We start from the raw sequence: 19121 nt of genomic DNA on the forward strand, positions 1-19121 counted from the left end.
CATAGACATTTACTTGCCTAATCTCAACTAATCGGCTATCGTTGAAATATTGTTTTTTTTTTCGATATTCTACTTTTAATGTTCTCTGCTTCTAGTGACGCGATCAATATGATATTTTTCATGAAGCTTGTTTTGTCACATCTAATTGCAACATTACTTTTTGATCCATTTTGTAGTTTTGAAAATTTCAGAAGAACAAATTTCAGAACTGGCATATTTAAGGAATCTTCAGTCGGATTCTGCCTACTATAACGAATTCCAAACCAACTCAGCACATACAAATTTCAAGTTTCTTTTCATTCGAGAGTAACAACATTTTAACGAAAGTTGATGGAATTTGACCACGGATTCATCATCAGTGAGTCGACCTTATTGTTTGAGACCATATCCGTCTAAAAACTCGAAAATTACACACCAAAGGACGATATGAAATAACGCTTTGTTCGTGGAAAGTTCCAAAAAAGAAAAGAAATCAGACAGACACATTTTCTATTCAATAATGCTTACCTTTCGTGAGTTCGTTGCCTTGGGGTCCGGCTGGATGGCCATGTTGGAGAAAGGTACCTCCATGGAATACTTGATGGAGTGAAGCAGCTGGACCACAACGTTCGATACGTTCTTGAAGCTGAGCTTGCGTCTCTGAGCCGCGCCAAGAGCCGATCGCACCTGCAGTGTGTTGAACAAGAGTGGCTGGAATAAATCCACCGGGGAGGGTGGGGGAGTGTTTTTGGTTAGTCACAAGGGGTAAGCCAAGCATTCTAATGAAAGGATAGAAGTGATTTTCCGTTCCATTACCGACTATTGATTCAGCATTTTTTTTTGGAGATAGGATTACAAATTTAATATACAACAAGAATATGTGCTGTGATTATTTATTTGAGAAGCTGCTATGTTGTGAAAAGTTCATATTAAATGGAATAGTATTAATTTTAATATTTTACTGCTGCCATATCAAAAGTTAATTAATTTTAGCAATAGCGCCACACATAGAGAGATTTTCAGTATTAACCAATTTATATCTTGTAACTGGTTAACGCGTTCATGAATCTGGAGATATTTGCTCGACCTCCTGTTGCCATCAATTCAGTATGTTATGTGCCATTTTTTTCTATTTCAATTCAAATTTCATTTCATTCTTTTTTGAATTTGGTTTAGTTGATATACATATTTGGTTTGAAAATTTTATTTTGAATAGTTGTTCGTACTTTTCCATAAAAATTTCTTATTCAGAGTACAGTTAAATTTGGTCTTTATCTGTTAGTAGGCTACAAGATGCATGAGGTGCGTTAACCAGTTAGGAACGGAATTCTTTCGCGCGCATACGTTTTCTAATGGAGTAGTTGCGCTAGCCCTATAGGAAACGGAAAAATGCGTTTCGGACGCTGATGTTCGTGCATAGAGCTGCTTGATGTATAGATGCGCGCATGCCTGGAACTAATTTATGCAATTTCGCTTAAATAAATATTTAATCCATATCAAATTAATATTATCATAAATAGTATTTTCGAGTAATATCCGACAATCTGGTTGATATAAGTAAATAAAAAAATTGTATAGATTTGAAAGGTTCTTCTTCAATTTATGATGTATAGAATGTTTATGAATTGAAAAATCCGGAGGTTTCGTTTGTCAGAGTGATTACACATCCCCTGAAAAAATCAGCTTCAGAATCCAATGCTCGAGTTCAATTATTACACATCTGTATCAGACAAATAATATGATATGCAATTGTCGTCCAATGTAAGGCTTGATCAACTGTAACATTACAAGTGGATGCCGAAATCAGAATCTCGGTAACTATTTATTTGATGAGTTGTTGCACATTCACATAAATTTACTGTTTACCCGCTACACTGATTTTAGTTTGTTCGGGAACAACCCAACAAGGAACCATGGAATGCTATAGTGGTAAAATAGTATATTACCATAGTATAAGAAATTCCTTATACTAGGTAGTATAACTCAATTACGAAAAGTCAAAAAGATATCGGCTAAGCGGACTGTTTGTTATTCGTTTCCAACTACTAAAGGTTTTATCTTATTGGTTATTAACCGTGCGTTTTACACAGATACTACCGTATTGGTCGTTGATCGTACTCTTTGTTTACGGTAAGTAAATCATAGTTTTACGTTGCACAGTGCTTGAATAGTTGGTGGAGTGTACGGTTTACGTAATTTTATGTGGGGAGAGTAGAAAAACTATATTTTGCAATCAAACTTTCGATACCATATCTTCTTTATAAAGATTTGCATTTAAACAATGAATCAATTTTATTTGTTCATTCTATTTGAAGACGCTAATGCATTTTCAGTGAAGCAAAAAAAAATCCAAAGATTTTGACATGGAAACAGTACTGTTAAGTTAATCAAATCTCGCTGAATGAATAGGACGATAAATATAAGGAAATGAACAAGCAACGAAATGATGACCAAATAAGCAGAGGTTAGTGCGATATGGATGGGGATAAATGAATAGTTCACTTTCTTCGTTCGCAGATAGAAATGTTCAAGTACCTAATCGATTCAAGATGGGACATCAAAGATTACGAATTTCCACTATAATGTTTAATGTTCATGAATACTAATGGCCAGTTGCACTATTTGCCTAAACATTGATTAATTTCTGATTTGTCTTAAGAAATCAGAGAGTAATCGATGTTTAAATTTTTAATCAATGTTTAGACAAATCGTGCAACTGGCCCTAAGTATTTCCTTCTTATAGTGTTAATCACAGAGTAATAAATATAGGTAGAGTGAGTGTACGCAATTCTAAAGTGTACAACAAGTCATGATGACGTCGACATTGTCAAATTGTAATATATGTATTTCCCAATGGACAATGATATTATATTATCATAAATGTTCATTTTATTGAATGAAATAAGTTTATTCGCATGAAGAATTGAATATTTCGCATTCGAAATAGGTACGTATCTGATAATAAGAAAAATGGGAATCGCTTTGTAACTGATACATTTGTTTTGATGCTAATATTCGTCACTCCTTGTGTGACGGGACACTGTAGTAGTAGTAGTATAGTATAGTTTACAATGTGATTTATTCATTAAAATTCTTTCGTGTCAATGTTTTTCTCAGTTTAATAATTTAGCTATTGTGAAGTTATGAAAGGAGGATTCCTGATAAAGCATTCAATAATCAAATCAGGATTCTCCACGCCTATCCCTCGCACACACAATCGGCTAGCTAGATTGTGATTGGTGACATTAAACTTCCATGTCTCTTGTATTCAGGATCGAGCACAAATGTTTACTTTCCGTTCCTTCTATCCATATTCTAAGGTATCTACCTACATATGTTGCATTCTTCTCCGCGATCTGTCATCGGTATTGTAAGATTGCAGTGATTTAAGTATTTCTAGTTATTTAATTCAATATTTTTCATATTTTTTGAGTTATTGCTAAATTTTCAATCATATGAAAAGTTATAAGAATGTTTTTTGTAGATAAACCCGTATATCGAGTCAAATATGGCATCATAGACATATCTATTCCTGAATGTTTGGTTTTGCTTTCGATCCATCTGTTACATTTGTTAGTTAATTATTAAGGGAACAATAATAGCGTACTGAAAATGGCGAATACTTCCTCTGTATATGTTTATTACTCTGGTGATCAATTTTTTCTTTATTCGTCTACTTCCATTTTGAAAAGAATGTAGGTAATTGAAATTGATGAGAAAATTAACTTATTATCTTATGTTATTATATTATTCAGATTCTCAGAGATGTTTATATGTATGAACATTTTTCATAAACACCGGACTTTCAATGAAAGCCAGTAGAATTGAATATCCAAAATTTCAATGGTTTTTTGAGAAAGTGGATTATTCATCTATTTTGAAACATTCAGTGTTATCAGGATTTATTGCCTATTTCAAGGGAATCAAACAATGCAAATTCCGATCAATTTGAATTTAAGATGAGCACAATTTGCATAGATTTTAAATTCAGTTCATGAATATTGAAATTATTGGGATGAAATATTTTTATTCGACAGTTATTGAAATTTGAATGGAACATATTTTAGAATTCAATTCTGAAAAAATTGAAATTGAAAAATATGATGAAAATAAGATTTCCCTAAATAGACAAAGAAGAGATTTAAATATTTGAACGAATATAGAGTTTGTCAATTTGAAAAAGCCCCTTTAACATCCAATATCAGTAAAAATGCAAAAAGAGGTGAACTTAGGCCCGGTGTACACATCCGGGTTTTTAAGTTGCGGCACCGTAGCGGGGCCGCACTTGCGGTCTGAAGTACAAATGGGAGGATGTACACTACCCGCCGTTCCATTGCTGTGCCGCAACGTCCATCTACGTTCATCTTTTCCTAGCACTTCCCTCTAGGCTGCAACGGGACCGCAAACGTATCTGCGCTCTCTCAATACTCTTTTCTATATTGACGAGTGCAAACATCAGGCTTTTCACGTGAGTTCGCACAATGACGGATAGGGAAGTACAGCTAGCATTTCCAATGGTTGAATGGAAAGTCTCATCCAGGTGTCTTGAGATTTGATTTCGTCTGTAATTTTTGCTTTGAATGACTCTTCAAATAATTTCAGAGTCATTCTGAAGTAATTATAAAACTTATCAGGATTTTCTCGTTAATCTGCGAGGAAAGTACGAAATCTATCCCTGGAAAATTTCAAATCTGTGTAGGGATGTACCCAAAAAAGGGATGTTTCATTTACAAAGGTTCTGTTTGTACACAAGGTAAACAAAATCGGGAATTGGGAATTAATAAATTCAAATTGGGAATAATCAATTTCAAATTAGGATGACATTTATTGCTATTTGTTCTGATATTTTCTATGAAATTATCTTTGTATGTCAAAAGGGAGAACCGAATGAACCTATAACAAAGTGTACTTCAAAAAAAGCTCTATATCAAAATGAGAGACTCAAAATATTTTTAAAATAACCTTATTGAATGTGGTTTACAGATACAAAAAGTGATGAACACATAGAATTGAATGTTCTTCCAATTTGAATTTGATTATTCCCAATTTGAACGCGTTTGGTCCTAATTTGAAGTTGTTAAGTCTTAATTTTAAGTTGAAAAGGCATAGTGTGCATTGAAATGATCTGGCTCCGCAAAGACGCCGTAGTAGTGTGCATTAGATTGATTCGGCCCCGCAACATAAAAAATCGGATGTGTACACCGGGCCTTAGGATCATAAGGTACATTTTACGCCCGGTGTACACATCCGACTTTTTAAGTTGCGGCGCCGTTGCAGGGCCGCACTTGGGGTTGAGGTACGAAGAAATCCAATGGAGCATGTACACTACCCGCCGTCACGTTGCGGCGCCGCACTTGCGGTCTGAGTTACGAAGAATCCAATGGGAGCATGTACACTTACACTACCCGCCGTCCCGTTGGGGCGTCGCAACGGCCATCTGCGGTCATTTTTTTTTTATTCCCCTCAAGGCCGCAACCACGCTGGAATAGTGTGTATTGAATTTATCCGGTCTCGCAACTTGAAAGTCGGATGTGTACACCGGGACTTATATTCTTTTTTCTATTTCTCGAAAGTACTAACATAAAAAGTCGAGTGTATGACATGAAAAAGGAATTGAATTACCTTTAGAACAAGGTGTCACTGAATCCACCTTCCCATTGAAAATGGCTTGATGTCATCACACTCACAGGGTTGATACCAACCTTTCAAATGCACCCCATCTCCCCATGAACCAAAGTTTACCTCTTTTGCATTTTTTCTGATTTTCCATGCGAGCATAGATATTAAGGGTCTGTGTCACCAATTTCTATAAAAGTTTCGGATATGTAGCCGGAATGCAGCGGATGCTAAATAACGGTGTCGGATAACTTATTTCCGTTTCACCACTAGGGTGCCGGATAAAATATGTAACAAATATCTAGCCGACAAGGAAGATTTGGCAACGTCGTATATATTCTTGCTACTTGTTGAAGAAGGTGAGACCTTTTAACTTGTTTATTTATATCGCTCTGATAATTTGTTTTAACAATCAACATGTTTTGTGGGGCTAGACTTGTTATTTAATTCTAAAATGTAAGGTAGTAGAAAAAATATATGGTTTCATCATACTCGAATTGAAAAATAATTTCCATATAAATATTTTCATGGACGTGATATATATGAGCAAGGAAATTGTCAAATTCGTCTTTAAAAAGATCCATGTTCATACAACACGTTGTTACACCAAAAATAATTCAACAAAATAATATTGAAATATAACCTATTCTCGTTCATTCAAGACGAAGACAAAATGGCAATGATGCCTGTCACAGTGGCGGATCCATGGTAGTGTTTAGGGGGGATAAAAAATATATTTTTTTCTATTATCAGATAAATAATAACTGGAACAAACAACATTCTGTATATATTCAAAGTATTTATTCTTAGTTGAAAGCAGTTTCCGCTCTAAACTAAGAATATTTCGATATTTGGGCGGTGACTACCCTCTTTACTCATATCTTGTATCCGCCACTGGCCTGTCATGACTAGGATCTGTCGTGACTCATCAGAGTCAGTTCGGTTGTCTGCTGGCTAATAAGATAGAAGCCACCGGATCCAGCAGTTAAAATATCCGGAAGTTAAGTGGCCAATTTAACCAATCTGACACTGGTGAAACACAATTTAGTGATATCTGTCTGATAAGTTATGACTAGGCTATCCGGGGCGTTGGTGAAACAGGCCCAAGGGGTGATCTCTTTTCAAATTGACATACTATCATATATACAAAAACACTCGAGGCATGTATAAAACCATATATAATATAAATATTGGCACTCAACCTTAAAGCGCTTTTGAATCTTATCCTAATTACAAAATTTCCATTCACGCAGGATCTTAATAGATTCTACTCTTTGAATTTGCTGATGAAGCGATCAACACGAAATTTTACATGAAGTTTGAAATTGTAATTCTAATGGCCTTGCACCATTTGCCTTAACATTGATTAAAAATTTATACATTGATTACTTTCTGATTTATCTTGAGAAATCACAAAGTAATCAATGTTTAAATTTTTAATCAATGTGTAGGCAAATGGTGAACTGGCCATAAACCTCAAATCCCGATCGGATCTGCTGTGACGAAAATATTAGAAATTTGTTTTCTCTAATTCTGTGGTTATTCCGTTCCTTCTTCCACATCTTGTAGAACAAAATCGTGCGAGAATATATCAGAAACGCACAGTTTTCATGGTTATATTTTATTATTATATGTTGGTACTCCGAACTTTCCGCCACGGCTTTATCTGTCAATTCATCAATTTGCCTTAAAGAAATCAGTTCTGCCAACCAACATTTTTTAATGCAAAAATCACTAAATGATATTTATGGCAATATTTTATTAATTTCAATAAAAATGCAATGAATTAGAGAAAATAATGTATAATACTCGTACAGAAGGCTCATTCTACCACTCGTTCATTCAAAAACTCGCCACTTCGTGTCTCGTTTTTGAATTTTGAACACGTGGAAGAATATCAATGCCTTCTGCACTTGTATTATAAATAACTATTCCAACATTCTTCTCGAATTGTCTATGATTCTGATTTTGTGATCAACTTGAACTTTTGCATGAAGCAAGGAGTTCTTATTTTACTCTCTACTCCCAAAATCTCAACTACGTCGGTTTTGGAGTCACATAAATACCAATAAGGTAATTTTTTTCGATATCCTTCTAGAATTTTCTAAAGTTATCGTGACGCGATCACCAATAATTTGATTGAAATTATTATTTCACTCTTTATGTAATATTTCATGTAGATCAAATAGTTTTGAAATTATCAACAAAACAAAATTTCTGGATCTTCCTGTTCAGACGGAACAAGGGACAGAATATTAGATCGCGTTTGAACGCATATCAATGGAAAGATTTTTTTTGATGAACCTGCTATTTATATTATTAACTTACACATGCCTCGAACAATAAAAAATAAATAAATCCATCAAATATTAGAGATCAAAGTAGTGTTTTCCTTTGATCAAAATGAACTAATTGATGATTGATATATGAATAAATTTGAATCTTGAAGAAGGAAGGTGAACTCTATTATAATAAATGGACAAATTAGACATTATTTGTTGATTTGGTAACTGTGAATTATTTAATGTATATATATATATATATATAATGTGCAAATAATTCATTAATTCGTATTAAAATTTCTTGATGAAAAGTATTGTAGAAAGTTGTAGTGATTAATCCCATTAAACAGAAATTAAAGGTATTGAAAGTTTTAAATGTATTGAATGTGTATAGCGATTTGCTTTGGACGATAATTTCAATTAATTCATTTATAATTATATTAAAAAATGGTTCTTTCAAGACGAAAACAAATAAACGATTTCCGTTTGTTTATTTGAATACTGTATAATAGTACACATAATTTATTGTGAACTTGGAAGATAGAACTGCTTTGATCTCTATATTAAATTGGCTTTGTGTCGGTTTTCAAACTTTCAATCAGAGAAAAATTGTTAACATGCGTATTCCCTAAATACCTTTCTCCGTCTCGCTGGTGGTACAATGAAATATGTTGTTACACAATGATCCCTCAAATATTGATTCCTAGAGGCGCCATTACCAGGTTCGACTTCATATTCGCCATTTAAATAATCAAGGGTGGACTGAGTTATATGGACCCTCCTGAAGAACAAAAAGAAAGTAAGGAGAAATTAAAATTATAGGAATGTTGCATAAACCCTTTCTTTCGATATATTAAATGAAGCCTATAATTTTCTTGGTTAATATGCTCCTCATCATGCAGATATTTAATCTTCAATAAAAAATTCATATCATTTTTTTCCATTCCAAAAAATTAATAAATAGGGACTTTACGCAATGTCAACTCTTTAAAACGAATAATAGTGAAAAACTTATATACTAGTGGAATAAATTAAAGGATCAAAATAAAATTCGAAATTTTTAGCGGTTTTTCAAATGGCTGTATTTCCGATAACAATGGTTGTATCTCAATTTGAAGAAAAGATTTTTGAAGTTTGAAGTTTATAGTTCAGAGACCTCATGATGAAAAAATTTTTCAAGCAACGTTTACCGCTCAATCCTAATGAATACACTATCTAAAATTTCTGCGACATTTTTTCAGTTTTTATTTTTGGCCTACAGACTTTTTTTCCAACTTAACTTGGATGAGGTAACTTGTTCATTTAGCCTCAATATCCTTTTTTCAAAATTTTGATACGAGCATTTGTCTCAAAAATATCGAACTTTGAATTGAAAAGGATCTTTTTGTGTTCAATCATCAATATCTCACCAATCAATGTTCGCAAAGAAAATTTAGGGGATGTTTTGAAATCTTGAATGAATTCTCTACAAGAAGTAGCTATGGTATTTCCGGAAAAAATTTTCTTCGTTCTCTACATTTATTTGAAAAGTTGATAAAAAAAGGGCTTTTGGAGACTTTTTGGATAATTAAGCGCTGAATTGAGAATATCGCAAAAACCATCCATGTCGAGTATGCGTTTTACACTTCACCACAAAAATCCCAGAGAATTTCAATTCAATCCATGGAGCGGATTTTTGTTTCATTCGATATTATTTTCAAAGGAATTCTTTCATCATGAGATCTCTAAACTATAAACTTCAAGCTTCAACATTTTTTTTTCAAATTGAGATACGACCATTGTTATCGAAAATACAACCATTTGAAAAACCACTTAAAATTTCGAATTTCATTTTGATCCTTTGATTTATTCCCCTAGTGTATACATCGATAGTCTCTAGTGTAAAATAAAGCTCACTAAAAATGGAAAACAAAACCAATGCATGAAAGGTTTCATTAGAGCGTAAACCAGGAGGACATGGACTTGAACCTCGAACGCCTATTTGAAACAAGGTTATTTATTCCCTCAACCAGAAATGAAATTGTTTCCAATCCGGGACTAGGTAGTACTAACAAACGCATACACGAAGTATACATATAATGAAGCATCAAATAAAAACTACCAAATGTATATAATACCGCAGAAGAGACAAACCCTAGCCTCTGGTGCTCGTCCATTGCGGGAACTAAATACCTGGCACGTCATTGCAATATGGGGACAGTCGTCTACCAACTAATGTGTATGGAGAGAGATATGATACAAAATTTCACCAACCACCACCAATAAATAAAATAAAAAAAATTAAAATAAAATAAAAAAATAAAATCAAAGGAATTCTGAGAGAAAATCCAGAATGGATAGTAATAGATAGTGACAAAGAATCAGTGATAGTGATGATGAAGGAGGAAGAATAGCAACAAAAAATGTACTCATTGATCAATGCAGATTGTTTCAAAAAAATTCAAAGAGCTCCAACCAGTACATTACAAAGTATGGCTAAACAGAAGTTTAAAGAACTTTTTGAGAGAGAATATATTGATCAACAAACTGCAAAAAGGATGAAGAAGTATAGTCTGTTTGTCCAAGAATATATAGGAAGTGCACAAGAATAATATACCCTTAAGACCAATAGTGTCAAGCATGCTGAGCCCTACAACAAATTTATCAGAATATTTAGCAAATATATTAAGAACAGCATATGATACTGAAATATATTTAGCAAATATATTAAGAACAGCATATGATACTGATAACGAATACTATACAGAAGATTCATTTGCATTTGCAGAATATGTACACAATTTCATATTACTCCAGGACCTTGGTTTCCTAAGATGTAGTCAATCTATTTGAAATATATATGCAATACATAAGAAACATGAGATAAATTATGATAATGTTAAAATACTTGATAAAAATAAAAAATGTAATGAACGGAAGACATTAGAGATGATTCATATTGATAAACAAGAAAATCTATTGAACAGATATAAAAAAATTAAGTAATATCTACCCTTATTTGTTGATTGAAATTACTGACGAAGGAGAGACTCTCCGAAACGTCTAATTATATATTTTTATATGGAATAAACAACATCGTTGAAAATCTTCCGAATAAAGAAAATACTATTTACTATATATATACATATGAAAGGGTTCATACAATTTTCCTTCAATATATTCAATGTTTCTCATATTCAATAACATTTGGAACTCCCGAAAATTCAACAAAAATATGGTTTATTTAATTAATAAATGTTGATAATTATTCATTTTCCGTATAATGAAAAATATTGTCAATGAATGTTATTGGCAACGGGAAAAATTTAACTGTTCATAAACAATATAATTCGTTATTAAAATGGAGTGTGGATTGAGTAAGAAGTTTTTCATCTGACCGCAAAATCAAATCATTCCACTCAGTTCATGAAGAAAATCAGTGTTATAATTTCCTCGCGAAATTTCAACATCTAATATATATGAAGAAAATGATTTTGTGATGTTTTGTGCGATTCTTTGTACTTAAAAGAAGACTGAATATGCATACCCACCCAGGTTCTCCGCCAGCTTCCATATTGTTAGCAAGTGTTACGTCATTTGACCATACATCGTATTGCCATTTCCTCAATCCAAGTACACCACACAATACCCTACCGGAATGTATTCCCACTCTCATATTCAATTGAACATCAGTAGCCTCAACAACGCTTGCTATAGCATCGATCATATCCAAGCCCATTTCTACTGTACAGTGTGCATGATCAGATCTTGGTTCTGGTAGTCCTGATACACAGTAGTAGCAATCACCTAGAATTTTGATTCTAAGGCAATGGTTATCCTGAAAAAACAATTGTCCACTAGTAAATAAAAAAACTTAATCAATAGCAATTATGAACGTCCTGCTAATGATGCCAGCAAGGCAGCTACGAAGCTCTGATAGCTAAACTAGCGATGCGATATGGTGATATACATCTTTAATAGATATATCATGCGCAGATTGAAAACTATCAACAAAAAAAAAATAAATAAGAAATCATACAAGAATTCTAGGCCGATACGGCACGCTTGGAGAATTTGATTTATCTGACGGCACCGGACAGTTTCTTAGAACAATTTACAGTTCAAACCTTTGCTGGCGGGTTAAGCGATATGGATAAACAGCAAATGGGCTTGATCTAAGAGTTTTAGAATAGAGTCCTACTGGTCACAGTAGGTCTCACTTCTTCCAGAATTATCTTAAATAGAATCTAATCAGTGGATAACAATATTTTAGACATCGTAGCGATATTTATTTAAATAATAATATAGATAATCTTAAATGCCAAATTCATTCTTCTCGAGTACGCACACAAAACCGAGCATTTGATTCAATTTTCATCTGCTATACTTATAGCTTTTCAAAATAATAATTTGAATTAATCATCTTGCATAAGTACAACGGAAATTTCAAAATTTGTTTTGCAAGCAGTAAGAGACATTTAGCATTTTCCTTGCTAAAATAAATTGAGTATACCTTGAGTTAGAAACTTCCTTGCTAAAATAAATTAAGTATTCCTTCTTCAGTGAGAATTTATAAATGAAATGAAACTTACGTTTGCCAATTGATCGAATCTTCCAAAAAGTTCATTGAGTAACCTAACCAACTCCTGGGCAGTACATTGTGAAGCCAACACAGTGAATCCGACGATATCCGCAAAAAGTATGCTGAAAAGAATAGAGAATACTTTCAGAATTGTAACTTTATGCTCAAAAAAATTTTATTTTCACAAAACAACATTTCTATATCAGTATTAATTTAGATTGATTCAAGTTTCGGTGTAGCTTGGAGAAGGCATGGAGAAGTCTTTCGAAGTGTAAAAAATTAAATTGACCCTTTCTATAGCTGATGTATACAGCATATCTTGTGATTAAACGGTGTGGAATACAGAAGAATTCCAAACGAAAGACCTAATAGATTGTTAAGAGTAAAAAAAACTCCAGGAAGAAAACACTGAAATCCTACTGATAGCAGAGCAGAGTACAAACAGAATCAAAAGGCCAGTCCCGAAGAATTCTCTTGATGAAACCGCAAAAACAATAAAAGATGTGATGAAGGGAATAGAATATTCAAGGAAATCTACAGAATTTCAAGTAGAGAAGAAGATAAGAAAGGGATGAATAAACACAGCCAAATGCTAACAAATGCTCTGAAAGAACTGATGACAGAGAGATGGAATACGAGGGTTGAAGAGCTGAATACCATAGACCGTTCAGTATGGAAGATGCAAAAGAGCTTACGCCGTTTCCACCACTAAACGGAGCAGGTGGGATGGCAAATTCAAAGCTTGAAAAGCCAAAGCTCTGGTTGGAACAATCAAGAAAGAAACCAGAATAAACAGAGAAAACATTGAAAATGAAGCCTTGAAAGAAGTAGAGGAAAATGAAGATGTGATTTGGAACCAATGAATTGCGATACCATTCCAATCCAGAACCAACAGAGATGAACGAAGTCATCAAGAAATTGAAAAACCAGGAAAGGATAAAATAACAAATTTCAAGTTATTGTAAATGACAAGAAATGAATAACAGTACTAACCAATATAGCCAATGGAGTTATAGAATAGAACGCTGTCCGAAAGGATGAAAAACTACTTGTGATGAATAAACCAGGAAAAGATAGAAAATTTCCACCAATTAAGTCTACAGTCAGCAATTCAACCCACTATGGTTGAGGAAATTATTACAAGAAGCAAACAGAAGCATTGAATTTCAAACAATCAGAGCAATTCAAGTTCAGAAGAGATTTCGCAGAACCGCAACAAATGAGGCTTACGAATATGTTACTACAGGATCTCTACTCCATTATGAGTGCTTCCCATTCACCGACTGAAACTACTCGGTACAACATAGAACCGTACCATTCCGCATTTTTACTGTGCCAGTAATCAGAGTGTCAAGCTCTCGCGCTACTATGAAGTCCATGAAGAACAAATTTGACTTCTGTACATGTGATTTTTGTTGATCAAGCTTGAAATGCCGCTCTTGAATTTGGCACCTTAGGCGCGCCGTCTACCCTGCCTCACCCCTAGCGACGGCCCTGGCGCCCTATTCGATTCCAATGAAATTGGCGCTCGGCAATTTTTAATTTACTACAAAGAGTGGAGTTTTTTCTGAGAAAATATTTTGTGTCAAAAAATTAGTCTCGTTTCAATAACTGACTTTTTTATAACTACAATTTTGCGCCCCGGCAGAATGTCTGCTATGCCGGTCCTGCGAGCTTATTCATAATCGGGTTCTAGTAATTTTTTCAAGAAATTTCGCATAAATTTTAAACCTTTTTAATTCGATACAATTACTCAAATATAATATGCAAAAGAGATGTGACATGAAAACATAATTAATTTTGCTTTCAATACATAGCCATTAATATTTTGCTTTAAAATGTCTATTTCGGATGAAATCGTTCCTTTTATTGAAATTATGTTTTTTAAGAATAAATATTGCATCTAAGTTTCAAATGTTCATAGTCTCTAGCTACTAGCACATCGTGTTCTGGAGTCAACCTGTAGATGACGGCCAGTTGGCCGGACATAATTCATTTTGACCTCGAATTCTTCATCAGTGAATCGAAACTAATTGTTTAAGATTATTCTCGGTTCAAATTTCGAAAATACAGACAATAGCGGAAAATGATAGTTCGCCTTGCACCGAAATAAGGCCGCAAAAAATGAAACTATTTGGATGACCTGATATATAAATAAATAAATAACGTCTTTATTCATTGAAAAAAAAATGAAAACTATTTGGATGATCTGATATATAAATAAATAAATAAATAAATAAATAAATAAATAACGTCTTTATTCATGAAAATTTTTCCATATGAAATATTTCATTTCCTTTCAATTTAAATTTGGACAAAAAATCGAATAACGTAAATGAGATACCACCGTATTTTCCAAGAAACTGATTTTTTTTTAGTTTTTGAAAAATTAGAGGATATAATATGCAATGAATAATTGTCAGGTTTTGCCGGTGCGAACGTGTTGTTATATTTTCAGTATTTAGCAAATTGCCATTTCTATCATGTACGAGCTACTTTGCAGTCAACAATACAATTTACGATGTAACTCAATATCCTGGTGCAATGCAATTATCGCAGCAATCAATCTAAAAATGCATTGTTCATAGAGGTATCTGCCATGAGGGAGATATTCGTTAATAATTGCTGGAGTACATTGAAATTACCAGAGAATTTTTCATTTCAGTCGTGCTTCAATAGAAAATTCATTCACTTCTATATTCTGCGAAAATTTATGAAATTTGAGATTTATAATATATCGATACTCATAGAAACTAATATTATTTTTTTTTCAATAATAATAATTATTAATGATGATAATTCATCAAATGTAGGTAAAAAAAATATATTCAGCCCTATTTTGTAATTTAGAATTGAATAGAGATGGTATGGATCGAATAGAAATGCACTGAAATCTTTTCGAATTGGTATTTTGTAATTGGGTAGTTCTAGGATAAGAGGTAACATGTATTCTAGTTTTGTTTTTTTTTTGCGATAAATCATATCATCTCAATGTATTTTATAAATAACACAACAATGAAATGCCGTATTTAAAGCACATGCTTCTGATATTTTGAGTTAAAAAGGCTTAAAAAATCTCTTCGCTGTCCTGTCACTTTTAGTTCAACTTGCAGACAGTACATACTTTCTTTGTATCAGTTGCTGAACTAAAGTATGTTCAGAATGGAATTAAATAAATGTGATAAAGATATATTGGAAAAATACCAACAATAGCTGATTATTTTCAATAATTGCCAAATTTCCTTATGTCTAGATTTTTATGTGGATCTACCCTGGCAAAATTAGTTTTGTTACTACAAACTTTAGAATAAAACGGCCGCTTGCAGGACTACGCTCAAGAATACCTATCCATAAGAAGTTAGCAATGTTAAGAAGGGGCCCCCCCCACTCATACCGAGGGATAACTTAAAAAAGATAGGATTACGGAGGACACGAACTCAGGTCCCCCACAGAAGGTGCGTACCTGTTTGTAACTACACTGTATGATTCTGATGATCATATCGAAACGATATTATTTAAGGATTCATAACTACGAAACTAGGTATTTCCGGTAAAAATATTTTTATAGCAATAAATATTTTCAAATTTATGTTTGTATTGTTAAGTTTTCGAACAATGAGCTTTTTTACTTGGTTTTTTTGTTTTTTCTTTGATACTTCATATTGTATAGGAGGATCAATACGGTATAACGATAGATTTTCGTTTCAAATTTCATGTAAAAGGCCCCATCATTTCTGAGAAAAAAAGCAATGTCAATATCATATTTCGAAAATGTTTGGTAGATATTCAGCTTACTTGGTTAACTAGAAACTTCAGTAATTCCAGGAGAGCATGAAACGAAAAAATCGTTCCTATTCATCGTATTAAATCTGAACATAATACCAATCCTTTATCGATCGATAACAATATCGCCGACTTCTCCAATCTGGATATCTATTCAGTATAACAAATTTAATAAACCTACCTGACATTTTCGTGCTTCTGGATGTAGATTTTATGGAATTGGCCTTCGACCGGCGAGATGATATCATTTTTCATTTCCATGGCGACATGCTGCGGCAGTACGGACAACAATAACCGTTCCTGCAAAAATAAAATAGTGGAAAATGAAAAACATCTACGAAAATAGGATTCGAGGAAAAGGGGGATTTTATATCTTAGTATTTTATTGTGAAACGAAAATTAGGATAGCTGGACCTTGTCAAAGCGATATCGATGTTGAAATGGAATCAGACGGAAAAATCCATTCACTTCACGTCTTAAACAGATATTCTCATACGATTTGTAACTTCGAAATCAGCCAAGCAAATGGTCACCGAATTGGTTGACACTCGTTTTTAGCCGTTTCAGATTTCAAGATATTAAGTTATGGTCTTTTAGTAGGATACAATAAATGAGGAAAAGATGAGTGATAATTTTCGTTGGTCTATTCGTTATACAAAATATTTCTATTGCTAGTAGACAAACTGCGCCAATGAATTATCAAGCAAGAAATATTTGATCTATTGATCATTTGAAACATCTCTTGAATAAATTAGATAAAGGTGTCCACTTTCTTGTCGAAACGGATATAAATGGAAATGGAGATGATAAAATGAATTTTGCCTCCGTATCAAAATATGTGACGGTCGAGTCATTGCAAAATGAAATTCCTGACAGGCCACTCTGCTATTTCTGAATATATCCGAAAATATTGATTCGGTGTTTTCGAGTACTTGAGTAAACATATAGCAGTTCAATTTACAGAGTTAGGACCATTGAAACCAGACGACCAGTTTCGTCTATACGTATATTTAGACTTTATAAAGGCAAGTTCATTTAGTCCAATAAAAATAATTATTTTGATTAGATAGAATATTGGAAATCAACATTTAAACTTTGTTAAATGTATAAAAACCAAAAAGAACGACATAAATACTAAATAGTATATTCTAAAACAAGTTGCAGAATGGGCTCCTATTCCAACACGAATGCGAAATTCGTGTTGGAATCGCATGAGTGTTGGAATTGCCTTCAGCAATGAGTATTACGCTGTGTCCTACGTGAGCAAACTATTGCGAGCGACGCGGCCAAAGCGAATTTATCAAACCTTGGAATATAATAGCGCTGTCCTACGTGCCGTCGTATCGGTCGTAAAATTGTTGAACGCGAAATTCGCGCGACTGATCTTCCGCAATGCACAATCCCAACCCCAACCATATATTTGTCTCGCCAAGTCGCGTTTGTAGATTTCAGCGTAGGACACTGAAAGTCGCGCTGGTCGCGTCGCCCTCGCAGTACATAAAATTCGCGTCGCTCGCGTCGTTACATTAGTCGCTCACTTAGGACATAGGGTTAGACGATATTTTCTCTATTTCAGTCAAGTTTTGTGAAATATTGTCGAAATTCAATGAAAAATTCAGATTCTAAATTCTAGTGACTTTTGTATTGAATCTTGGCAGTTGGTGTGAGTGTTACGAAAATTTCCAGATTACGGATTTTGAATATGAATCGTAATTTTCGAATTTTGAAATAAGTTACAATCACGCATTCAATTCGTTAATTATGTCTGACGAAATCGATTCAACACCATCAGAATTATAAGAAATTGCGAATAATGTTGCAAATCATTTCACTTTATCCAAATTATATTATATTGACAATTATTGAAGTTTGTTGAAATTGACAGGATTGGAAGTCAGTATAGATAACCACAAAGCAAAAAATATAACTGAAAACAATGCTGTAATGAGTTCATTACAGCACTGTTTTTAGGACTGTAATGAACACATTACGATACTGAAATAGAGAAAAGTCTATTACTATCTGTAATAGAATTTTTAGTTATATTACAGTAGTTTCCGCCTCGGTTTCCGCTCACCTCAGTGCGATGAGTTGTGATCCATAAGAGCGTTTTCAATTTTCTCTGGTAACGGTACGACATTTTCTGAATGAGTGTTGAAAGAGCTTATTGAAGTTCTGCAATTTATACTAAAATTCAATTTGCATAAAACGTAGTTTGATTTTTATAATTTGAATAACTAATGGTGTGACAGAAAGATCGGGGTATATATTTTAACCCGGTGGACCTACTTCACGGAATAGATATTTGGGTTGCAAGACTGATTTCAGTTTCAATTAAATTAAAAAATATGGCTGCAGTAATAAATGAAATGAATTACTACAGATCAGCTGCTGACTTTATAGGGGGGGGGGGCCTCAGCGTAGAGTAACTGAATTTAGGAGATGGAAAACATCATTCGTGATTTGTTTTCCTCAAAAATGGATTGGACATTCAAGAATATTTTTACTACTCACCAAGAAATCAAATTGAGAAATTTTGTCGAAGGAATGCAACAGCGTCTATTCGGAATGACAATAGTTAATATGCAAAAATTAGTAATTAGTTGGCCTAACTTCAATTCTGAAAATCAGATGCCACGCGAAGACTGGTTGAAACTTTTTCTGGGCAGACACAAGAGACTTCCATTTCGAAAGCCAGAAGCTATGTCGGAAGCTTACTTTACGGGTTTCAATAATGTTGTAGTCGATAAATATTTTGACCTCTTGCGCGATACAATAGATAAATATAAATTGGGACCTGGTCAATTTTCACGTTGAAGAGACTGCAATCACTACAGCGGCCAAGTTGCTATTATTATATATTATTAAATATATGTAATGTTTGTTTTTAGAATGTCCGG

At 33.5% G+C, this 19121-nt stretch overlaps 1 protein-coding gene across 11 annotated transcripts in view; it reads right to left on the reverse strand.

Annotated features, from left to right (window-relative positions):
• LOC123680275 (Ca(2+)/calmodulin-responsive adenylate cyclase-like) overlaps positions 1-19121 on the reverse strand; it is a 141472-nt gene that overhangs the window by 77539 nt on the left and 44812 nt on the right. For 9 of the 11 annotated variants that reach the window (XM_045618080.1, XM_045618089.1, XM_045618086.1 and 6 more), the window contains exons 4-8: positions 16403-16521; positions 12449-12560; positions 11408-11694; positions 8514-8658; positions 508-690 (exon numbers count right to left, since the gene is read on the reverse strand). In XM_045618080.1, the coding sequence (XP_045474036.1) occupies positions 508-690; positions 8514-8658; positions 11408-11694; positions 12449-12560; positions 16403-16521 (846 nt within the window). The remainder of the gene's footprint in view (positions 1-507; positions 691-8513; positions 8659-11407; positions 11695-12448; positions 12561-16402; positions 16522-19121) is intronic. The other 2 variants (XM_045618082.1, XM_045618087.1) reach the window with 1 other exon arrangement.

Source organism: Harmonia axyridis, chromosome 5 (assembly GCF_914767665.1).
Source record: "Harmonia axyridis chromosome 5, icHarAxyr1.1, whole genome shotgun sequence".
Classification (NCBI taxonomy): domain Eukaryota; kingdom Metazoa; phylum Arthropoda; class Insecta; order Coleoptera; family Coccinellidae; genus Harmonia; species Harmonia axyridis.